Source organism: Pinus tabuliformis, chromosome 8, assembly GCF_031772625.1.
Source record: "Pinus tabuliformis cultivar Carrire ecotype Pingquan chromosome 8, CPIR1, whole genome shotgun sequence".
Lineage (NCBI taxonomy): Eukaryota > Viridiplantae > Streptophyta > Pinopsida > Pinales > Pinaceae > Pinus > Pinus tabuliformis.
The window spans coordinates 24,573,642-24,599,510 of NC_142294.1; the positions used below are offsets into that span (position 1 = coordinate 24,573,642).

The 25,869-nt window shown below is 40.7% G+C and overlaps 1 protein-coding gene across 1 annotated transcript in view; it reads left to right on the plus strand.

Annotated features, from left to right (window-relative positions):
- The window catches only part of LOC149233960 (protein TONSOKU-like), a 220,193-nt gene that overhangs the window by 6,270 nt on the left and 188,054 nt on the right, over window positions 1–25,869 (plus strand). Inside the window, exons 4-9 of the mRNA XM_089368106.1 lie at window positions 21,482–21,573; window positions 21,739–21,837; window positions 21,945–22,609; window positions 23,121–23,434; window positions 23,977–24,145; window positions 24,329–24,448. Of these exons, the coding sequence (XP_089224232.1) occupies window positions 21,482–21,573; window positions 21,739–21,837; window positions 21,945–22,609; window positions 23,121–23,434; window positions 23,977–24,145; window positions 24,329–24,448 (1,459 nt within the window). The remainder of the gene's footprint in view (window positions 1–21,481; window positions 21,574–21,738; window positions 21,838–21,944; window positions 22,610–23,120; window positions 23,435–23,976; window positions 24,146–24,328; window positions 24,449–25,869) is intronic.

Here is a 25,869-nt window from a genome sequence, read left to right on the forward strand (position 1 = left end):
GCCCGATGTTGAAGGTCTGATGGATCCCATTGATCCACCTCCTTGTGAGCCCTCTACTTCAAGGAAAAGGCCTTTATGGCTCAAAGATACTCTTGAATATGCCGAGAAACACATTGCCCCGAGGGGGACATTTCGTGAAAGCAAGAAGTCGGATAGGTACCAAGGGTACTTAGTTGCCATGCGTACCATTGTACAATCTGAGCCTTGTACATTCGAAGAAGTCATGAAGCAACAAGTTTGGAAGGATGCAATGAACGAGGAGTATGAGTCGATCATGAAGAATGATGTCTGGGATGTGGTTCCTAGACCCAAGGATAAGTCTGTGGTCACTTCGAAAGGGCTCTACAGGATCAAACATGGAGCTGATGGGAATGCTGAGAAATTCAAGGCCATATTTGTAGCTCGAGGCTTCTCTCAAAAGGAAGGAGTAGACTACGATGAGATATTTGCACCAGTTGCCTGATATACGACCATTCATTCGACCATAGCCCTTGCCGCCTCGCAAGGATGGAACCCTCACCATATGGATGTCAAAATTGCCTTCTTGCATGGTTTGCTTAAGGAGGAAGTGTATGTGGAACAACCCGAGGGATTCGAGGTTCAAGATCGCGAGACACATGTATGCAGGTTGAATGAAGCCCTCTATGGGTTGAAGCAAGTCCCTAGGGCTTGGTATGAGAGGAGGATTGATAACTATCTTATGAAGCTGGGATTTACGAGAAGCGATGCTGACTCAAATCTATACTTCAAGGTTGAAAAGGAAAAACCTCTCATTTTGGTCCTTTATGTGGATGATCTCTTTTTGACAGGTGATGACCCTCTCATCTATCAATGCAAGAGGGAGTTGGCTTTCGAGTTTGAGATGAAGGACTTAGGACTGATGCATTATTTCCTAGGGGTGGAGGTCTGGCAAAAGCAAGGTGAGTTTTTCCTTTCTTATGGAAAGTATATTGTGAAGTTACTTGAGAGATGTGAGATGGTGGACTGCAAGTATGTGACTACTCCAATGGAACTCAACTTTAAGAAGCTATGTGGAAGTGCTGCTGGGCCCGGACTGGCGAACCCTACCGAGTATCATCAACTTGTGGGGGCATTGATGTTCTTGATCAACTCCTGTCTTGACATATGCTTCGTTGTGAACACGTTGAGTCAATATATGGTTGAGCCTCATCACATTCATTGGATTGTTGCCAAGATTCTCTTGAGATATCTCCGGGGCACAATCCATTATGGACTGAGATACACTACTGGGGATTTGAGACTACATGGATATATAAATGCTGACTGGGATGGCAGTGTGGTGGATCGTAAGAGCACGTCTGGATGCTGCTTCTCTTTGGGATTTGCCTCTATATCTTGGATGAGCAGGAAGCAGAAATCAATTGCACTAATCACCATTGAGGCTAAATACATTGTTGCAAGTATGGCCTGTTGTGACGTTGTTTGGTTGAGGAAGCTCTTCAGTGAGCTATTTGAGCACGTGCTAGATCCCACCGTGATCTTCTAGGATAACCAGAGTGGGATTTGTTTATTAGAGAATCCCGTGTTCCACGACCATTCCAAGCATATTGCTATTAGGTACCAATTTATTTGGGATATGGTACAATGGGGAGCAGTTAGGCTCCAACACATCAGGACAGATGAGCAAGTTTAAACATTCTCATGAAGCCTCTCGAGAAGGTCAAATTCTTAACCTTCCAAGAGAGACTTGGAGTTGTGGAACGACCCTCTTATGAGGGTCCTGTATGAGTTGGACATAGAGCTCTGGGAGCTCCTGGGGGCATGGGGCACTTCTTGGAGCTAGCTATGAGCGACCATAGGGTGAGTGGTTCACCTTCCCCTAGTGGTGCGTTGGATACAAGGTGAGTGGTTCACCTTCCCTTGTGATACCCCATTATGGTTGACATGTGTGTAGGGTGAGTGGTTCACCTTCCCCTATCCGGACACATGTATGTAGGGTGAGTGGTTCACCTTCCCCTACGATTGATATATGCATAGGATGAGTGGTTCACCTTCTCCTATGGCATATGAGCAGGATGAGAGGTTCACCTTCTCATCCCCCGACACACATCCTACCCATAGAGTCTGGGACTCATGGGAAGTACCTCTCATTTGGCCAACGAGTTGGGGAAAGTTGGTTAGGGACTTGTTACCAAGGGGACCTAAAGGGGTTCCTAAGAGGGCGACCCCTAGGTTAAGGGCAACGGTGGAGGCTTATCCCACTGTCACCACAACTAAGTCGTCTTGCTCTTTACAGACTTTCACCGATGGGAGGAGTCCTGATAGTGTAGGGATTCACTTGTAAAGTATATGGCAATGGATAGGTGAGAAGTGACCTTGAAAACCCTTTCCCAAGGATGGAGTAAAGAGTGGAACTTGCTTGCTCTTTAAGCAAGGGACTTGGTCCACCGGGGGTAAGGGGTGTGGATTGGAGGGATAAGGGAGAAGGGATAGGCTTATAAATAAGGTTCTCAATCCCTATAATCCTTGGGAAACTTGGATTCCTAAATGGTCTTTGACAAATAATCTTTATTGAGAAGCGGGACCACATGGGGCCAAGTGGACCCAACCCAGGTTCGGGGATGGAATGCAACAACCAATGATGTTCCTATCCTGGACGAGGTGAGGGGAAAGGACCAAACAAGAATATTTACTTCAAAAGGTTGAGTTGATCCTATTAAGGTCTAGCCTTGGGGATGCCTAGGAAAAATTTGATCCTAGAGCTAGGGCTTGGGATTCTTGGAGATTCCACTGGTAGAATTGCTTCAAATTTGGAGGAGAGGGAGGGAACCCACCAATGTAGTAGCATATAGGAGATTGAAGTTTTCCTGGGGTCAATTCCCGGGAAATTGATGTCCTAGGTGACCTAATGGGGCTAGACTTGGGGAAAAAGGGGGAAAATGGCAAAAAGAGGGTTAAAATGATCACCCCTTTTGAGGGATCAGTGCCTAGCTCACTTGGGGATATGGAGTCAAGGATAATGATGAGTAAGAATTTGGTTTCTTGATCAAGGAGGCTATGAAAGTCAACTTCATCCAACGTTGAGAGAAAGAAAAGAAAAGTGACCGTCAAGCATTTATACTTGAAAGCAAATGATGCAAGCTTCTCAAAATAAATAAATCTCTAAGATATTTCATTCATATAACATTGGCCCGTACATTAAATTAGCTAAAACATGCTCAATTCCACATTTCAATAATGCAACAACTAGCCTTAATTTTAGCAGTAAGCAACAACAAGAATAATAGGACTAAAATTTACTTACAATGTTATAAAGTATATCCAACCAACATTTTGTTTGCTCAATAAAGCTCCAAGACAAGAGAAATAACTCAAATCCATACATCAAAATTCATCCATCTCCAAAAAAATCCAGCAAGGAAAAAGTGTTAAATTCTCTATGATTAGAGAGATCCCAAGTCAAGTGATGATACAAATGAGTGTACCTAACATCAATATATAACCTCCTAAGGAGTTCAAATTAGCTTATGGGCACCTAATGATAAAATGGTGTGCAAATAATAAGCCCTAATGGTGACAAGCCCACCATACTAGCTCATAATGTAATAACAAGCCTCACAAGGGGCCAAATAATGATGTATGCATGTCTTAGGGCCCTCCAAAGGCTCAATAACATCCTGAAGTGCCATATTGAGGAATAAATTCCTCGGAATATGATGGACAAGGGGGTGACCCCTTGTTCTCCAAGTAGTAGATTTGTGGTGCTCTCAGTGGGTCTGAGGGCACATCAATGAACCCATCGGTATCCATATGAATTAGAGATGTCTGTAGATCCTCTGTAATGGTCCAAGCGGTGGAATGAATGCTTCTATGACATCGTACAAGTGTTGGGACACTTGCCAAGGGTGTGGGGCTCTTGTGGGGGCCTGCTGGGCATAATGTACCAATCATGTCACCATTGTCCCAAACGTTGATCGCTAGTTGTCTCTGAACATCCATGAAGATTTTTGGAGTGCTGCTTGCTGTTATGGAGGCCCATGGGTCTCTATGCACACCCTACATGTGCCAATGTGGACCTCTGGGGGTCAGGATCCCATATAGGGAAGCCAAACCCAAATAGAAGCCATCTGCAATCTTGCATAAGATCCAATGCATCCCTTAGGCTTCCAGTACAATCAGTCATTAGAATAATCGGTAAAGGAGCTTACAAACCATGGATAACAATGTGGGCACTTCATAATGGCATGCCCTTCCGTAGCGGGCTTTGGCATGTGCTAGTGTCTCCAAACTCCAAAGGGGGCTAACCAAGTACCTTATTAGGTGGTTTCAGCCCTTAGAGGGGACAATATGTCCAAAGTAGACCCTTCTAATGGGGGTGGCAAGTGACAAATATGGGAGATGGAATAGGGAATGGGAGGGGCAACCCTGGGTCACATAGTGGGGCATAGGGGCAACTAGATAAGGGGGAAGCCCACACCTGGGTATAATGTATAGGAGGGAGCAATCGTGGTACATGAGGTGCCCCGACATTTATATTTTCACCTTTCTTTATATGCCTTTTGCTTTTTACGAATGTTCTTTGATTAACTGCTCGGCTCTTAAAGGACAAGAGCATGATGTGTATAATATAGTAGTGATTACCCCTTTCGAGGCCGGGCAATTCATTGCCCTCTAATGCTACAAAAACTAACACATTATATATATAGATACCCTATATATTTTGAGATCAATGGTGATTTTCATTCCTTGTTCAAAGATTCTCATGACTCTTTTATGAACATTCACACAGTATGGAGACCAAAGATTTATCACTTTGCTCCTTCACCTTAGACATAATGCTATCAGAGACATTGTTTCATTACTAATTGAGGCTGATTACCTCTTGCTTGCAACCTCTAGATGGTTTTGATCATAAGAGGCCTTGTGAACAAATCTCCACTACTTGGTTAGTCCGACAACAAAATTTTTGGAGCACCTAACCAATGGATGGTAGGAATCTTATCACTTACTCTTTATCTTGTGATGTTAGTAGATTTGATGGTTGATTGCATTTTGGTTTAAGGCTTCTTCATTGGTGCTTGTTACCCACCATTTTGTGGGTGATATCCCTAGGAGAATTTTTTTTTCTTGAAGATGGTCTTCAATAGGTAGCTAGTATCCCCTTGCAACCACCAACTAGGTTATTGTGCCATTTTTCTGCCACCTGAGCCATCCATGTGGTCCCTCACCCATCTGTCATGATTGTATGTTTGAAGGTGGGCCTCTCGAACCTAAAGGTATGCCTTGTCATTTGGTAATTGAGTATTGTAGTTTGCTTATCATGGACACTTATGGGCATGGATTAATGGGGAGATTCGGCGGAAAGAATGGGCCAGGTCTGTGCTCTTGTCCCCTAGACCCCTTTTGGATATTAGCCTTGGATTTTAGTCCTGTGGGATCTCTTTTAATGACCAATTGGCTTTAGGGACGATACTTCACAAGAAACCCTGATCTTGATTGTGTGGTCCCGCTCTCTTATTCGCATATATTACCCCCTTTCCACTCATTATTACCCCATTCATCATTTCTCCCACCTGGGTCCACATTCCTCCACCGGGTCCACATGGGGTTGGTTCACCCCCTTCCCCTTGCCCACACCTTGGGTCAAGTCTGGAATGATGCCTCAGAGGTTGATGTAGCCAGAAAGAAAGGTAAAAGCATATTTGGCCACATTCAACAGGAAAATGTACCACAAAATGCAAAAGATAGCTGGGTCAAACACATTTGGCACGAGTGCAAAAGCCAATACATGAGCTCTACCCCATCATATGGCCATCACCTTGGTTCCTACAGGTTTTATGAGCAACTTTCATCATATAGGAACCCATGATTGTCCCAACCCTTGGTGGGAAATGAACCACCTTACCTTAAAAGGGGGTATTCACTGCTATATTTTATGCATCATGTTCCTTCCCGTTGAGCCCCAAATAGTTAATCAAAGACAATCATAAAAAGGAGAAAAGACATATAAAGAGCAAAAGACATATACATTATAAACCCAAGTGTGGGCTTCCCTTTTATTAGCCACCCTTGTACCCCAGCATGTCGCCCAAGGCTCCCCCTTCTCATCCCCTACTTCATTCACCTATCTGTCACATGCCACCACCTTTTGAAGGATGTACCTTGAACATATTATCCCCTTTAGAGGTAGAAACCACCTAATAGGATACTTGGTTAATCCCATTTGGAGTTTAGGAGACATTGGCACATCCCGAAGCCCATTATGGAAGGGTAGGCCATTATGAAGTGTTAATTTTAGGTATGTTCTATGCTTAGAGCAATTTATTTCAATTTTCACAGTTAGCTCAATATCTTTTCCAGATTAGTAATCACACCAGCATTAAAGTAAACTGCAGATAGAACATAAACATAAATCGCAAAAGACAAGCCAAGACAAGAGGACACAAGATGTGGTGCTAGCCAGGGACAAACCCCAATGTGGGGAAACCCTTGATCAATTCTTCTTATATGTTCTTCAATAGTTCAATAGAGAGAGAGAGAGAGAGATAATACATTTACAACAAAAGTCAACACTTTGACTTATCTAGATAAGAGCATAGATCATCTCTAAGAAGATGATACATGAGATCAGTTGAAGACATGCTGCTTCAACTAATTCTCCAAGGTGACTCCTTCACCTATCATTGTGCTGCATTTCGTCATCATGCTGCACCTCACCGCGCTGCACCATGTTGCACCCATCATCACTATGCTGCATCTCATCACGCTTCATTAATCATGACTGTACCCATCACTGTACTGCATTATGTGCCATTGCTGCACCATGTTGCCATCCTGACCTATGTGTTGGCTGCACCTTGCTTGCTTGTTGTCCCTAGCATGCTTGTTGTCCTTAGCATGCTTGTTGTTGCATGCTAGTTGTCCCTTGCATGCTAGCTGTAAAATTGCATGCTTGGTGTATTTGCGGCTAAGTACCATACAACTGTCCCAATGTTAGTTAGCTGTCCCCTGCATGCTGCTCTCCTTCAGAGACAGATGCTCTAGTTTCGGCAGTTCCCGGCAGTTCTGGCAGTTTCGGTTGTTCTCGACAGTTTTGTTTGTTTCGACAATCCCGATAGTTTCGGCTTTTTCGGCAGTTCCGGCTTTTTTGGTAGTTTTGACATTTCCGGCTTTTTTGGCAGTTTCGACTTTTTCCAGCATTTTCGGCTTTTCTGGCAGTTCCGGCTTTTCCTGCTTTTCTGGCTCTTCTGGCTTTTCCGACAGTTTCGTCTTTTCCAGAAGTTCTGGCTTTTCCGGTAGCTTCGACAGTTCCGACTTTTCTAGCTTTTCCGGCAGTTTCGGCTTTTCCGGTGTTTCTGGCTTTTCCGACAGTTTCGGCTTTTCTAGCTTTTTTGGCAGTTCCGGTTTTTCTCGCAGTTCAGGCTTTCTACCCTCTAGATCAAGGCAATGTTATTCCTTAGGATCTCTCCTCCTACTAAAACCCAAAAACAAGTAGAGAGAGGAAGAGATCCCAAGTGTGTTGAAATGACTTAAAGGCCACCTCTATTTATACTAAAACGTTGAGCACATGTGGGGTTTATTTGGTCGCTGGCCGACCTTGACGAATTGTCCTATAACGCAAATAAATTCATAACTCCATGAATACTTATCGGAATCGGATGATCTTTAGATCAATCCTACATCTCTCGATGAGAGATCTCCAAGAAAAATATTAGCTGCCATAAATAAGATGACCCACATGGAGTTTGGCCCTAGTTGCCAATTTTAACATGAAGTCCCCACCTGTGGTCCATGGTTGGTAAGCTCATTTACTCGATTTCTCTAATGACTTGATGTACTGGAAGGCTAGGGGACGCATTGGATCTTATGCAGGATTGCAAATGGTCTCCATGTTGGGTTTGGTCTCCTTATACGGGGTTTTAATCCTCTAGAGGGTTACATTGGCACATGTAAGGTGTGTGTTGAGAGCTATGGGCCTTCACAACAATAGACAATACTCCATGGATCCCGGAGGATGTTCAAAGATGCTCGAGATTCACCCATTGGATGAAAAAGATGCACTTGGCTCAGCTTTGCCCAACCGACCCCTCATATGTACCATACACTTGGCAGTTGACCTAGGACTTGTAGGATGATGTGGCATCACCTACACTATCATCAGAACCCTTGTAGATGATCTACTGACATTTTTGACTCATTTGGAGACCCATGAGGTTATTATTGTGCCCCCACACCCATTGGGAGCACCACAAGTTTATTGTTTGGAGAACAAGGGGCCAACCCCTTGTCCATCACTTTTGAGGGTCTTATTCCTCATTATGGCACCTATGGATCTCATCAGGCCACTTGGAGGGCCCTACAACATGTATTATTCATTATCTCACTTCTTAAGAGATTTATTATTTCATTTGTGAGCTAGTTTCGTGGGCTTGTCACCAAAAGTTAGATTACTAACACATTATTTTATTTTTGGGGCTTATGTAGGCCTAGGAGACTAATTCGAACTCCTCATTAGTGTATAAATACAAGTGAGATGAGTTCATTTGCTCATCAACACTTTGGATTGGATCTCTTCTCTCTTTTGAGAATTTCACACTTTTTCTTGGAGGGTGAATTGGAGCTTTATGGATGAATTTTGATGTTTGGATTTGGTTTAACTTTATCTTATCTTAGAGATTCTCTATTGCAATTACATGCTTTTAATGCTATTCTTGTTTTACTTTGTCATATACATCGGATTGAGATTTTCGCTATTTTTAGGGCTAATTGTTGCATGCGTTTACTGTTTAAATTGTGGAATTTTGTCTCTATATAGCATCTCTTAATGTATGGGCCACGTAATTTGAATGAAATTTCCTAGGGATAATTCTATCAACGAATTCATCTTGATAGGCCATCACCTTTTGCAAGTCGAAGTATACAAGTTGCAAGGTTGCTTCCCTTTGCCCTAGAAGGCTAGTGAGGTAGTCATAAAGCTTCATTGACTAAGAAACAAGGTCCTCATTCATATAGACTCCATTTTCCCAAGACTAAGGCACTTATCTACCAAGAGGTGGTCACCCAAAATAAAATCTTTTTCACCTTTTCCTAGGTCTAGCCAAGTTGGGCCACCTAGGGCATCATTTTCCCAACAAAATAGCCCTCCAAAAAGTTCGATCTCCTAGCCCCTCCTGCGCTGGTATGTCCTCAAGGCTCCTCCAATTTTGAAGCCATTCTGACAGTGGGGTTGTGAGAAAATCCAAGCCCTAGATTCGAGATCAAACTTTGCCCTAGTATCCCCAAGGCTAGTGCCTCATAGGATCAATTCAACACCTTTAAGTGAAAATCCTTTCTTCAATTCTTTCCCCCTCCCTGTCTGGGTTAAGAATATCATTGGTTGCCAAATTCTTACCTCCTAACCTAGGCTAGGTCCATTTGGTCCCATTAGTTTGAAAAGACAATTCTTCAAGAACCATCTGGGATACCAATTTCAATAAGGATTTTAGGGATTGGGAAACTCTTTCACAAGTCATATCCCATAAACCTAGCCCTCAAATCCCCACATCCTTCTCCTAGAAGACATTGTACCTTGCTTAGGAAGCAAGCAAGCTCCATTCTTCAACCTCTTCTGGAAAGGGATTATTTGGGTCACTTTATATCCACTTGTTGATTTATCCTTCATTTGTGACTCCATATATACTGGGTCTCCTCCCATTGGTGAAAATCCGTAAATAGTAGGGAGCCTTAGCTGAGGTGACAATGGGCTAAGTCTCCACTTGTTGCCTTTGGTCTAGCATTTGACCCTTTAGGTCCCTTGCTAGTTTGAGCGGTAATAGTGCCCTTACCCATTTTGTTCTTTTTGGCTTGGTATTGTTCAATGTTTTTAAATCCGGCCGGCTTGAAATCGACTCGGTCGAGTTGGTCCGAGTTGGCCAAAAAAATTTCAACTCGGTGGTTGAACCAGTTTGGCCGGCTGAGTCATTGCATGACTCGGCTGGCTCGGCCGAGTCTGTATCAACCCGGTCGGGTCAAGGAAAACGACCAATGAACCCCCAAAAACGCATTTTTTTTTGATTCTTTGGGGACTCCAAATGGTTTTATTAATTGGTTTGTTGGTCTTTGGGGTCCATTCCCCTCTCCTAGTATTGATATTGTTGACACCTAATCTTCATGATTGGGGGAATTTTGTGTAAATAAATAAATTAGGAATGTGAATAGTCATCGGGAGATGAACTGAACAATCACTCCTATTGTATATAACAATGACCTACCTATGGAATAATAGACAAATCAGTTGTTTGTTTTGTGGAGTTACTGCCTGGCCTGACATGGTATCAGAGCAAGCTCCTTTTTTTAGCTATTATGCTCCTGTAACTCCTCTGTCCTAGCCTCTGCCTCTGCCTTATTCCCCTCAGACCTGAAATAACCTGCCTCTGCCTCTGCCTTATTCCCCTCAGACCTGAAATAACCTACCTCTGCCAGCACTGCACATCTGTCCATACTGTCATTTCCTGTTTTAGCGCTGAGGCCTGATGGTGCCACTGCAGAGATACGCCACCATTGATGAAAATCCAGCTTTTGGTATGTGCATGGTTCAAGTTGAATGGTATGCGTATGGTTTTTGAATATTAACGATGTTGAATGAATGCGTTATGTTCAAAGTTGAATGCGTTTGGTAACACTGTCTAGTGGTATCGACGTTTGGTTTATTGAATGAGTTTGTATCAAAAATTGTATTTGCGTTGAACAACTTTGGTATATGCGTTGAACCTGAATGGTATACGTTTGAATGGTAATACACCGTTTGGTATATGCCTGTGTGCTTGAACTGCGGTTTTATTGAATGGTAATACACCGCTTTTGTATATGGTATTGAATTGGCTTTGCGACTTTGGTATATGCCTGTGCGTTTGAATGGTAATACACCGTTTGGTATATGCCTGTGCGTTTGAATGGTAATACACTGTTTGGTATATGCCTGTGCGTTTGAACTACGCTTTTATTGAATGGTAATACACCGTTTGGTATATGCCTGTGCGTTTGAACTGCGGTTTTATTGAATGGTAATACACCGCTTTTGTATATGGAATTAAACTGCGGTTTTATTGGATGGGCACAAGTTTATACTGAGTAATGCCCAGTACCTTCAGTTCTACGTGGACCAGTTTCCTAGTAATTTAAGTGGGTTGAGTTGCATCTATTAAAGCTTGTATATCTGAATCTATATGGCTGGTTTTATCTCTACGTGTGATTGATATTTTGGGGCTGCTCTCTGAACGAGGCTCCACGTTCCTCTATTCTCATTAATCACTGTGTATTTATAAATTAAATTGAAAAGAGAACTGTGTTGAATGCGTTGAAGGGGCCTGTTATATCAGAGTTGGTATATGGTATTAACACTGTTTGAGTATTATATCAGAGTTGGTATATGGTAATAACGCTGTCCCATAACATTTTATTGATTGGTATATATGGAATATGAACTGAGTTTATAGTATGGTACAGTTATATGTTGGATATATTATATGAGGATGTTTTTATAAACATTGGAGGGATTTGAAGAAAACATAGTGCATAAAGTATTTGAAATCTTTTTGCCCTTTTGAGTACAATTTCACTGTATATCAGCAGAAGTATTTTTTCTATCAGCAGAAGTATTTTTTTACAGAATGCATTCAATCATCTCTATGGTAGGAATAGTTCTCACTGGCAAGGAGAACTATCCTGAATGGTCCCGGATGATAAAACACACCCTCATCTTTAATGAGTTGTGGAAAGGAGTGTGTGTCGGTGAAGGAGACAATGACCTAGTACAGCCTACCTCAGACAAAGAGCTCGTCATTTGGGAAAACAAGAACAACAAAGCCTATGCATTAATCGCAGCATCTGTAAATGAAGAGGTGAGTCGCCATATTTCATCATATTCAACTGCCTTTGAAGCTTTACAAAAGCTGAAAGAACTCTATGACTCACATTGTGCACTTGAAGTTGTTTAGCTCATGATTAAACTCTTCACTCTTGAATTGAAAAATAATGATCCTCTTGCTCTTGTATCTGAAGTAAAGTCTATAATGCATGATATCAAATCCACTAAGGTTGAGCTGGATATCCCTCTTATTGCTTTTCTCAAGGCACTCTATCCTACTTACTCCAATTATCTTGAGTCTTTACAAGCAAATGGAAATCTTAAAGATATAACCTTTGACTCTCTTGTGAAAAAGTTTGCTGAAAGAGAGAAAGCCTTTGGAAAGAAGACAACCCCTGAATCTTCTGAAGAGACTGTGTGCTTTGCTCATAAAGAAAAGCATCCTGCTCAAGATTCTACAAGAGGAAGAGGTGGACGAAGAGGAAGAAGAAGATATTTCAAAGGCAGGGGGGGCAGACATTCTCAAGGAGAAAAGGCAGACTTACACTACATTCACTGCAAAAGAAATGGATTACATGATGCCTCTACATGCAAGCTACCATGGGACAAAATTGAGCAGAAAAGAAACCAACAGAAAGGTAAAACTGATGATACAGACAAAGGTAAAGCACCTGAATCCGCTCACTATGTTGAGGCACAATGTAACATTGGAGTAAATGAAGATTTGTTTAATGCTTCACTTGCTTCTTCGAAAAATGATTGGTTGCTTGATTCAGGAGCAACCTGTCACATGACTCATAGAAAAGATTTTTTTGAAGATTTCACTGATAATGTTGATGGAGCAGTATACTTTGCAGATCAGTAAAAAATCAAGCCATCAGGGCTTGGCACAATCAGGCTTAAACTGCTTGGTCTTCCAGAATTTCTTTTGGATCATGTTCTATATCTCCCACAGCTCAAGAGAAACTTGCTGTCCTTGGTCCACATCCGCTAGCAAGGTCACTCCATTCATATGTTTGATGGCAAGCTTGAGGTAAGAAAAGCTTCTGACCACTCACTTGTCATGAGGGGAATAGAAGAAGAAAGGCTTTTCAAACTGCAAGGAACCTCTGCTCATGCACAACATTTCTCATATATTTCTCATCATGAAGAAGGTACACTTCCATCAAGTTTATTATGGCATGCTAGATTTGGACATTTAAACTATGACAGTCTTTGCTTATTGAAGAAAAATGGTGTTGCTGGTTTGTCTACAATTCCTAGGAAACATAAGCAATGTGATGCTTGCATTCTAGGAAAGCATAGCAAACAGTCTTTTCATGATTCACATTCAAGAGCACATAGGAAGCTTGAACTCATTCATTCAGATTTATGTGGTCCAATGCCTGTTCCTTTTGCAAATGGAAATAAATATATCATGACATTTATTGATGATTACACCAGAATGTGTTGGGTTTATTTATTGAAGAACAAATCTGATGCCTTTCAAACATTCAAGAATTTTCATAAATGGATTGAAAATGATGCACAATCTCATATTGGGTCTATTCGCACTGATAATGGAAAAGAATATACATCAAATGAATTTGAAAACTATCTTTGCCAACATGGGATCAAACATCAAACAACTGTGCCTTATAATCCCTAACAGAATGGTGTAGCTGAAAGAATGAATAGAACAATCTTGAATATGGTACGATCCATGCTTTTCTTCAAAAATGTAAAGATAATGTTTTGGGCTGATGCTGTTCTATGTGCTGCATATATAAAGAATAGATGTCCATCTAATGCTATAAGAAACAAGACTCCTTATGAATTGTGGTATGGACATGTTCCTTCGGTAAAACATCTCAGGATCTTTGGTTCCACCTGATATGCTTTGATACCAAAGGTACATAGAAACAAACTTGGTGTTAGAAGTCGTAAGTGTATCTTCCTGGGGTATTCAAACACCTCCAAAGCATACCGCCTCTATGATGAAGTAAATAAAAAGTTTGTTGTATCTAGAGATGTAATTTTTCTTGAATCATCCAAATCTGACAATGTTGTTGAGCGGCAACTTGATCGCTTGGATAGATTCGCAAAGACGAAATCATTTCAAGATTTGATAATTAGATTCCACATCTTGAAGGGGGGATTCCTATATTAGATCAACATGTGGAATCTTCTTCTGAAGAACAATCTCCCCTGCATGAAACTCCAACAACGGATGATGCTTTAAGTGATGTAATTGATAGAATTGGGAGACTCAATCTTGATTCAGTCCCAACTCAATCAACAGAGCAGCTTGGACCATCTTAGAAAGGTCCCCCAAAGTGGCTGACAAAGACACTTGAAAGTGTTCATCTTGATGAAATTGGAAAAACAGGAACCAGAAACTCAAACCAACAAAATGGAGGTGATGTAGATGACTCTAATTCCCCTGTTGATATGGATGTTACTTATGATTGTGAATTGAACTTGTCTACAGATTTTTAACCAACTTCCTTCAAAGAAGCTGCTTCTCATGATCAATGGAAAGAAGCGATGCAAAAAGAGTATGATGCCCTCATAAAGAACGACACTTGGAAGCTGGTTGATCCTCCATTTGGAACCAAACCAATTGGCTGCAAGTGGGTCTACAAGAACAAGTACAAAGCTGATGGCTCACTTGACAAGCACAAAGCTAGGCTTGTGGCAAAAGGTTTTGCACAGAAGGAAGGGGTCGATTATGAGGAAACTTTTGCCCCCACAGCAAAATGGGCCACCATCCAGACACTCTTTGCACTAGCAGCTCAGAACGGTTGGAACGTCCATCAAATGGATGTAAAAACTGCCTTCTTGAATGGAGATGTAAAAGAGAATGTTTTTATGTCCCAGCCTGAAGGATTTGCTGTGAAAGGACATGAACATAAAGTATGCAAACTTGTGAAGTCCTTGTATGGCCTCAAACAAGCACCGCGAGCCTGGTATGAAAAACTAACTGAGCATCTTCTGAAACTCAACTTCAATCATTTTGATCTTGATGATGCAACTTTATTTGTCAAGAAAGTTGGCAAAACAGTTGTATATCTTGTGGTATATGTAGATGATCTTTTAATGACAGGGAACAATGAAAGCTACATTGCATCCATAAAGAAGGAATTGGGGAAAAGTTTTGAAATGACTGATTTGGGCCATGTTCATTACTATCTTGGCATTGAAGTAACCCAACATCCAAAATCCATATTTCTTTCTCAAAAGAAATACATTGGAGATTTGTTAAACATATTTGGCATGACAGAGTGCAATCCTCTTTCTACTCCAATGGAACAAAACTAAAAGCTCACATCTATTGAAGGAAAGGAATTTGAGGATGCAACAAAGTATAGACAGCTTGTAGGAAGTCTCATCTACCTCACTACTACCAGACCAGACATTTCATTTGCTGTTGGAATCCTCTCCAGGTTTATGCAAAAGCCTTGTGAGGGACATTGGTCTGCTCCAAAAAGAGTTCTAAGGTACTTGAAGGGAACTCAAGACCTTGGAATCAAGTATACACAGGTGGACGACTTCAGCTTGTTTGGATACTTTGATTCAGACTTCGATGGAGACAAAGAAACTGGGGTATCTACTTCAGGATATGCTATGAGTCTTGGATCAGGAGCTGTCTCCTGGAGATCACGCAAACAATCAGTTCCAGTAGATTCCACAACAGAAGCAGAATACGTGGCAACAGCTGAAGCAACGAAAGAAATTGTGTGGCTCAGGAAAATTCTTGAAGATTTGTAGGTAAAACAAGTACAATCAACTCCACTCATGATTGACAACACCTCTACAATAAAGTTGGCCAAGAACCCAAAGTTCCATGATCGAACAAAGCATATCAATACTAAATATCATCTGATTCGACATCATGTTGAGGCCAAAACAATCCATCTCCGTCATTGTTCCACAAATGAGCAAATTGCAGACATCTTCACTAAAGCACTTGGAAGGGAAAAGCTTGAACGATTCAGAATGATGCTTGGACTCACCAACATCCCTTCAGATTAAGGGGGGGAATGTTGACACTTAATCTTCATGATTGGGGGAATTTTGTGTAAATAAATAAATTAGGAATGTGAACAGTCATTGGGAGATGAACTGAACAATCACTCCTATTGTATATAACAATGACCTACCTATGGAATAATAGGCGAATCAGTTGTTTGTTTTGTGGAGTTACTGCCTGGCCTGACAGATATGCTATTCATGGTAATGTTAAATTGATATGCTATTCATGGTAACGTTAAATTCTTAAAGTAAAAGTGACATTCTCCTTAATCTTCATTTTCATCCTCTTACTAAAATTTTTAACATTACCATGAAATGACTCGGGATGTTTGAGAGTGGTTCCGGCCTCATTGGATTTCATATGGAGAAAGTAGAATTTTAGATTTCATTCAAAATCCAGCAGACTTATCAGTTTTTCAGGATTTCAGGATTGGGGGATTGCAATGTTTCCATTGAATTTTGTCATGTATTAGGGTATGGAACTCGTATTTAACAAGATCACCAATCCCTCTATGTACCTTGATGTTAGTGACATTGGTTGTCGAACTCCTTCGGGATTCGCTCCCAAAGCGGGAGCTTTTGAAAATGCCCCTCCCGCTCCCATTTTCGCTCTCCCTCCCTGCTTTCGCTCTCGCTCCCAAGTAACACTGAGCCAGATGATGTTGGCAACTCTAGCAGTAGCCAGTAGTACTGGTCACAAACTTTTGTTGTAGAGGCCATTTATAGCCTCCTTGGTTATGTGTTTTTGTTTTGATCTCTATATTATCATCGTGTATGTATTGGACAATGCACTGGATGCCATTTTGATATAATGGATATATTCATGAGCCTACTTTGATCATATGTTGTCTTCTATCTATATTTTAATGTTGTGTGTTTGGAAACATGAATGAATTTTTTTAAAATTATGTGTTTTTGTAAAAAATAAATATTTAATGTATTTTTTACAACGACCAAGTCATTGAAATCAAGCCGACCGAGTCGATACCGAGTCGGAGTCGGAGTCGGAGTTTTAAAACATTGGAATACTTGATTGTATCTCTTTTAACTCCCTATCTACACTTTTATTTATTTATTTTGCAGTTCTCCTGAAGATATTTTAGCACTCCCATTGGTTCACTCATCTTTGTTTTTTTTTTGTAGTTACCTTGGCCATCTTTGGCCACTAGTGGATGTTGGTATTTAAATCAAATAAAATTGAATCATGCAGTGAATGGAAGCAATCTATGACCTTCTGTTTCTTGCTCAACCTGTTCTATTGTTTCTAACTCATTGTTTGATGTTCGTTTATAATCGGTTTTACTGAAGAAGCATTCATCTCTCATTTATACCTTTTCGGCATCTTTCCAAATTGTGACAGTAAAATAGTTTGTTGTATCAATTTTCTCCTTTATGTGAAAATTCCTAGTCTTAAGGAACCCTTATTGCAGCAAATCTGAATCTACCTCATCTACTTGATTTTAATTACATTCATCAAGTCATTCTTCTGAATACTGAAGCAAATTATTTATGTAGCCTACACTACTTAAATTTGATTTGCATGAAACAAGGAAACTGAGCAAAGAACAAGATACATAGGGGACAGTTATTTTTGGACAAAATAGTCCCCGAAAAAATCCAATGTGGGAAAATCGGTGCAGCAGCTTTGAGGGTTTATTATTATGTAGGTGAAAATTCTGATACAAATCTAGGATGCTTTAACTAGCAATCCTTTACAGAGAAAATACTAGACAAAAGACTGATGAAATGTTCTCACTTTGTCACTGGAGAATCAGTGACTGATCTTCAGCTCTGAGAGGCTCTGTGTCACCTTCTGATGGCCTTTGTGTCAAACTGCGTCACCCCTCCTGGGTATTACGCTGCCTCTCTGCTCTAGATCTTCTGTTGACTGAGAATTCAACTTTCTTGCCTCTAGTCTCACACCTTGGCTTCTGGTACCTGAACTTCGAATTCCCTTTGCAGAAACTCGACTTCACCTCACTGATTGCGCTGCCTTTGCGTCAGCACTGCGTAGGCCAGCGTCAACACTCATTTGGACGTCTTTTGTCCTTTCTCTACCTTGTATTGTTCGGAAAGTCCTCTCGGAATCTCACTGCCTCTTTGTTGCAAGATCTCTCTAATCGATTTTCCTCCTGAGAACTTCTCACCTCAGAAAATCGATTTCCTCAATCTCTGTGTGTGTGTTTACAAATGAACCCCAAGCATCCATTTTATACTTTTCCTGTTGAATCTTCAATGGCCGAGATTAAGTCTCTAATCAACGTCTAAGATTAAAACATGAGTTGATCCGCCTTCTAGATCATTCTCACCCATATTTTGATTAATACCCATTAATATTTTAATTTCATAAGTTTAGACTTAGGAACCTCATTAAAAATATTAATTATTTTAATAAAATACAATCTGGGTGGAATTTCACCAAACGGTTTCTTAGTTCTTTAGAACTCATGTGCCTTATCCTCTCCACCAATTTTCAAAGCTAGAGCACTTCTGGTGCTACCAAAAACTAACACTCCCTCTTTGTGAGGAAAGTGCTCTAGCAACAATGTCCACCTGCATGCTGCTATGTTTTTGAAGCACCTCCTTTCTGCATTGCTGCTGCCACCAACACTGTGCTATTGCTGCTATTGTACTGTTTCCCATGACACTGCCACTACCACTGCTGCATCTGTACTACAGCTGCCTCTCAAACGCTACATCTGTTGTGCTGCTAGCACTGCCACTGTTAACATTGCATCTGTACTGCAACTCAATTGCTGAGAGAAGCAACTGAAAAACATCCAAAATTAGCTGAACTTAACTGTGTTCAACATAATATAATGAATGTTGGAATCTGACTGTTGCTGACCCTCTAAATCTTCTGCGCTGCTGCTGACCTTTGCACCGTGCAATCTGCATTGTTGCCAACCTTGCTCTGCGCTGATTAGTTTCTGGTTCCAAGCCACTACATCTGTCCTCCAAACACTCCACTGCATCATCTGACATTAAGTCCATCTCACTACTGTTGAATCTTGGGCTCTTGTAGCAAGGAATTGATCCAAGAGGTGGACTCCTCAAGGATCCTGCCCACATGTAGTCCTCCCGACTACAGCTCAATATCGCCCCATCTCCCTCCTGGAGATGCGTGGGCACTCATGGAAAACTCATCCTCGTCAATCTTTGTTGAAGCAACCTTAGGATCATGTTTCTCATCCTTATCCTTTTTCTTCAAAGGACACTGGGATGCATAGTGGTCCATCTCGCCACAACTGAAACATTTCACCTTTGAAATGTCCTTCTTTTGCTTCGGCTTCTGCTGTCCCTTCGATGTTAGAACTACGTTCTCCTCCTCCTCCTTCGTGTTTGTGCCACTCCCACTGCTGCCATTGAGGTTGACCTTTACTATGGCCCTCCTTAACTCCTGTTGAAGAGCTGCCCATATCTCCTCCCATGAAGGTAGTTTTTCCTTGCCCAAAATGCTTTGGAAGAAAACCTGCCATTCATTTGAGACTCCATTCAAGGCCATCCTCACCATTGCGGTTCGCTGAGGAGTGGACCCCACTACGACAAGCTGGTCCATAGTGTCCTGAAGACGTTGAAGATAGAGGTTCACGACTTCTCCTTTATGCATCAAAGCCCACTGCAACTTCTGCTCTAAATACATCTTCCGCTGTTCGGAAGAGCCTTCATACAAAGACGACAAGGCTTCCCACATCTCTCGGGCTGTATCCTTGCCCTGCAAGTGTGAGACCACATGTTCTCGAACTCCATCGAGAATGAGACTCTTTGCCTTCCCCTGCTTGGCTTTGTACTTCTTCTTTTAATCGTTGTTAGCCGGAACAACGACAACACTTTTGACGTAGGCCTCGAGATCATATTCCTCCAAAACGACTAAGATTCTGGTCTTCCATATGACATAGTTGGAGGCACTGTCCAACCTGTCTTGATCTCTGAGCCCATGCGATGCCATCTCACCCAATTGTCGAACTGACTCCTCTAGTCACTGCTTAGCACTGCTCAGTTGCTCAGCAAGTGAGAAATTCGAACTTTCTGGTGGAAAGTTCTATCAGGAGAAAATTCCCCTTCTATGTGTCTTCGTTTTTTCCAGTGGATTTCTGCCCCGGCAGAAACTGTGCCCTTCAATCACTGTGCTCAGGCTTTGCGTCACTCCCTCTGCCCTGTAAACTCATAAACTGGAAATCGTACCTATCTGTCGTCTCACTCAGAGAGAGATTTCCTCGGATCTGCTTCCCAGCAAGGACTGTGCAATCCCTTCAAGGGGATTCGAATTGCTGCCAAGTGCAGCTTTTGACCTCATCACTTAGCACTGGATCTGCTCTTCCTGTTTCAAAATCAATCCTCTGATACCATGTGAAAATTCCTAGTCTGAAGGAACCCCTATTGCAGCAAATATTAATCTGCTTCACCTACTTGATTTTAATTACATTCATCAAGTTATTCTTCTAAATACTGAAGCAAATTTATTCTGCAACCTACACTACTTAAATTTGATATGCATGAAACAAGGAAACTGAGCAAAGAACAAGATACGTAGGACACAATTATTTTTGGACAAAATAGTCCTCGGAAAAACCCAATGTGGGAAAACCAGTGCAGTAGCTTTGAGGGTTTATTATTATGCAGGTGAAAATTTTGAATACAAATCTTGGATGCTTTAACTAGCAATCCTTTACAGAGAAAATACTGGACAAAAAATTGGTGAAATGATCTCACCCTGTCACTGGAGAATCAATGACTGACCCTCAGCTCTGAGAGGCTTTGTGTCACCTTCTGATGGCCTCTGCGTCAAACTGTGTCACCCTGGGCAGCTTTTGCGTCATCCCTCCTGGGTATTATGTTGCCGCTCTACTCTGGATCTTTTGCTGACTGAGAATTCAACTTTCTTGCCTCCAGGCTCACACCCTGGCTTTCGGCACCTGAACTTCGAATTCCCTCAGGCAAAACTCGACTTCCCCTCACTGACTGCGCTGTTGCTGCATAGGCTAGCGTCAACCCTCCTCTAGACATCTTCTGTTTTTTCTCTGCCTTGTATTCTCCGGAAAGTCTTCCTGGAATTTCATTGCCCCTTTGTTGCAAGATCTACCCAATCGATTTTCCTCCTGAGAACTTCTCACCTCAGAAAATCGATTTCCTTAATCTCTATGTGTGTGTTTCCAAATGAACCCCAAGCCTCCATTTTATACTTTTCTTGTTGAGTTTTCAACGGCCGAGATTAAGTCTCTAATCTACGGCTAAGATTAAGACATGACTTGATCTGCCTTCTAGATCATTTTCATCCATATTTTCATTAATACCCATTAATATTTTAATTTTCCTAAGTTTAGACTTAGGAACACCATTAAAAATATTAATTATTTTAATAAAATACAATCCGGGTGGAATATCACCAAACGGTTTCTGGGTTCTTTATAACTCACGTGCCTTGGCATCTCCACCAATTTTCAAGGCTAGAGCACTTCCGATGCTACCAAAAACTAACACTTTATTCAACAGTTACCGATGTTCTCTCTTATTCAACAGTTTAAAAGTTTTGTCAAGAAAATTTGTGACATTTCCACCACCTTGAATGTGGATTCTAATTTAAATTGAATGTATGTGTGATATTATTTTAAAATGTTAAAACCTTTTAACTTATTCCCTAAACTTGTTACTTATTTTTAGGGTCAAGCAATTGCCAAAATCAATCTTGGTAATGTACTTGACTCAACTGGTGAATGGGCTGAAGCACTGGAGGCATATCAAGAGGGTTATAAGTAAGTTTTATTTTTAATTGTTTTCATTGTTGCATATAAATGATCAATAATGGCATCCTCGTGGATTCCATAGAAAATATAATTGAAGGGAGCCATTTTTTTTGAATGACGGTCCTGCACACAATCTTTATACTCTCAATGCTTGTTTGTTTACCTTTTCAACAGGACAGCTGTTCAGGGGAAGGTACTCTCTTCACAGCTCACTGCTCTACAGAATATGCACTATAGTTACATGTTACGTTTCGATAATCTTGAAGATGCAAGGTTGGTTAGAATTCTATATATAAGTGTTTGGCATGGCTTTGTATATTGATATCTTTTCTGTAAGTGAATATTATTTCAAATTGAAATATTCTAGCGACTGGTTGCAGGAAACTGGAAGCTGATATTGAAAGTTTGAAGAAACTAGTGAATGAAAAAGGAGAAAACAAAGATTCTGATAATGAACGATGTTCTGAAACTGACAGTGAAGAAGGAAATTGTGTTCACTTGTCAGATAATAAGATGGAAATAGATTCTTCACCTGCTGATTGCCCTTCAAAGAAATCAGCACAGGCAAATCATCTCTGCAAGCAAAGATCAGACAAAATTTCAGGTCCGAGGGGAAATGTTGTGTCTATTGAAGATGACATTCCGTTGGCATCATATCTACGGTCTTGTAAAGAGGCATCATGGAAAAGAACACCTCAGCAGAAGATGGGAGGCAAAAATGAATGCCAGAAACAAAGCATTGTTGAGGAAAAACCTGATTCTCATAAGATTGCTAATGACAGGCTTCCTGCAAAAGTTAATGTTAGTGAACAATCCGCTGGTCGCAAACGATCTCGCATGGTTCTATCTGATGATGAAAAGAGTGATGATATGGAAGAGGGCATTGAGTGCCATACTGAGCAAGTTAGTAAATTATGCAAATTCAAAGCATTTTATTCTAGTGTCTCTCAGTGTGAACTTAAGATTGCGTTCAAAGCATCTTACACTCTTTTTCTTATTAGGATTTTGTTCACTTTTTTGACTCTAGCTTATCAGGAAAATCAGGGTAAATGCAAAAAGTTGACCGTCTATGCTGCATCATGATAATCATATGATTGTAAACTGGGGAGTCGGGGAATCTACATCTTATTGATTCAATCAATGCATTAAATTGGTTGTGTAGCAATTATTGTATTCCTTGTACTTCAAGGGGCTGCTTAAATAATCTTTTTCTTCAGAGTTCCAAATCACAACCATTTGATATGTTCTATTCTTGGCCACTAGGACTGGCCACAAGTCTATTACTCCATGTCTTACAAATGAGGGTTGCGGGTCTTAGACATGTATCTAAATATCCGTCTGTTGCAATATATTCACATGTTACTTTTACTTGTGTGAACGTTTAGTTGAAACAAGCTTTCTTGGATTTCATTAAATTTGACTTGCATACTTCTAGTTCCAAATAAAATAAGTTCTTTATTGCTGGTCAACTAAACCATATAGCTGGGGACTTGTGCCATGTGGATTGTGGTCCTGTTAGTATTTAGTGTTTGCAATTACTGTTCCTTGTACTGTAGGATATTTTCTGATATCGGATGTTTTCACCTTCCAGCAGGAGGGTTCGCTTCCCAGTGAGATTGGAGATGCTGAGGTGGATCTTCTACGTTTATCACACGAGGAGAGGAAGAGTCCTTTAGTATCCAAAAATACCCAATCCAGCACAGGACATTCAAGCTATTCACAAAGAATGGATAAAGAAAATACAAATGAAATTGGGAATCTTTTGGTGGGGTGCAATCAAATTGATGGCAAACTTGTTCCAGGGATTACTTTGAATGTGAAGCATGATAATTGTAGGATTGTAAAGGATATATATCAGCACGAGAATCATGTAAGGTCTTGTAACATGGTTATTGCACTCAAGAGGATAAAACTATTATTCAATATTAATGCCAACATTGAGTTTTTATAGTTTTTGTTAGTTTTTTGAGAACCAGATGTGTGTTTTCAACATATATGGCTATTAGATGTAGAGATGTAATTCATGAATATCTCTAACTTCAGTTGATTATAGGTAATAGTGAATCGCATTCCTTTTCATACCACAGTGCTCACTTGAATTGATTGTAGCTCTGGAGATTGTCGGCTAGCATCAATAACATTAATATATTCAGCATGGAATCAAGTTTTCCATGTTGCCAATGCAAACAATAAATTTAGATGTGTGATCTTTTCAATCTGATCCTTTTTACTGTTCATCTGTCCTTGAATAGATTTCCTGAGTTGTTTATGCTGTGAAAATATAATTTCTAGTTACCTGTTTTTGACCAGTTACCTGTGGTAGAGTTTCTTTGGTCTAGGCAAGATCATAGATGCAACTGATCTGTTAAATGTATATAAATGTCTGACTGTAATATATCAAAATGTGACTAGATTGGAGTGTTCAATCTGCAGGCTGTTGTCCCAGTTAGGATTGGTGAAACTATTGTCATGGTGGATGCAAGAGGATCAAATGAGTCTGATCTCAAAACCATTGGCTGGTTAAAGACAGAAGTGGTACAACTCTTCTGTCTGCAACTTTATAACAACAATAAATCTTCAGGTATCTCTCTGGAAGTTTATGGGCACTGGGTTTGCTATTTGTTATATGAATACCATTTCAGTACTTATGTTTTAAGTAAGCCTAGTTGTGGCCTATGTTCACAAAACAAATCATCTTTGTCATGATTTCATTGATGATGAGAAGGTGCATACTGTGAATTTTTGTCATTTGTACTTTTATCAGGGAAGAAGCCTGTAGTGCAAAAAATAGTGTACCGAGGAAACATTCTTGAATCAGACCAGTTGGTTGAAGATCTTCTGGCCAACCTTCATCCTGGAGATACAGTTGATGCTGTCATCGACGGTACGCTGTCTTAAAGTTTACTCTCTCATCTTGGTCTTTAAATATGTACTGAAGCAAATGTCATTGCCTGGTCAAAGATCACAATATATTTATTTATTTATATTTTCTACTATATTTTCTGATGCTGTGCTCCACAGACGCACTAAAGATTAGCTCTGTTTAGTTGGTATCTTTTTAACCCCAATAATTTAGCTCTTTTCAGCTCGGTTACATGCAAAATGATGAAAAATCAGCAATAATCTTACAATTTCATCCAAGAAAAGACCCTCTTTCAATCCCACAAAGACATCCAATACAATAGCCAATCTCCAACAGGAAAATGCTCCATAAGAATCACATGTCCACAAGTAACTGAAAAGACAGGTAATTCATACCCTAAGAGAGGGCTGAAATTTGAAGTGTGACGATGAATAGAATGAATGAAATAATATTAGTTTATAAGCCTTAAAACAAGTTTGATTTTGAGCGGTTAACAAGACAAGGGGTTACAAGCCACCCAGATAGCTCAAAACAACAAATAATGCCATAAAAAGCTCACATGTGTGGGTCGATATCCTCCAAAAGCATGATGTCATGTCCTTTTTGGGCCATAAATGCTACAAAAGTGCATGGGATGGGCTAGTGAGATGCCCCGTCAACATAATCTACTCAATTCTTGAGGTAAGACCTTGAGAAATGCTTCAAAATGCCTTTGTGTCAAAATTGTGCTATAGGCCCCCTAAGTCACCCTCTCAATGGCTATATGGGTTATATGGCATCCTCTCTGTCTAGTGTTGGGGCTCCAAGTGCAAGTACAAGCCCTCCCTTGCAATCCTTGGGATGACCATCATCATTTGGACTCTAGATCGAGCAACACCCATCAAATAGTGTCAAGGTCAACTTGGGGTGTATAGAGTCCGTTTGGTACAACATCGAGTAAATCCAACACAAAGCAAGAGGAGCTCAATGTTTCAACATTCAGGGGTGCTCTGAGTTGTTAATCATCAACTAGAATCCTCAAAGTGCCCAATGCTTTGCTCTGGAGGGGTAATGTTGAATCTGCAAGGTCATCATTGTTTTCTAGAAAATGTAAAATGACCTAGGCAAGCTGTGAGGTGGAGAGATATAATGTGCCCTCAAAGGATTTTTTTGCTGTGTGAAAAATCACCTAGTGAAACTATCTCAAAATCAAGTGAAAGTTTGCAATCATTAGGGACAATGATCATAGATGTATCATGGTGGACCATACTTAATTGTTAAGGGCATAATAACACTTCAAATTGAGATCACCTTCATATATCTAACTAGACACAGTCTTGTAAAATTGTTCCCTAGTTGTGTTAGGAATGGCTAGATGGTCAACCCTACTGGGTGTTTCCATCTCAATGGGAGGTAACATGTCCTTGGTCAACCCTTCAATCCATAGGTGCTTGTGATAATAG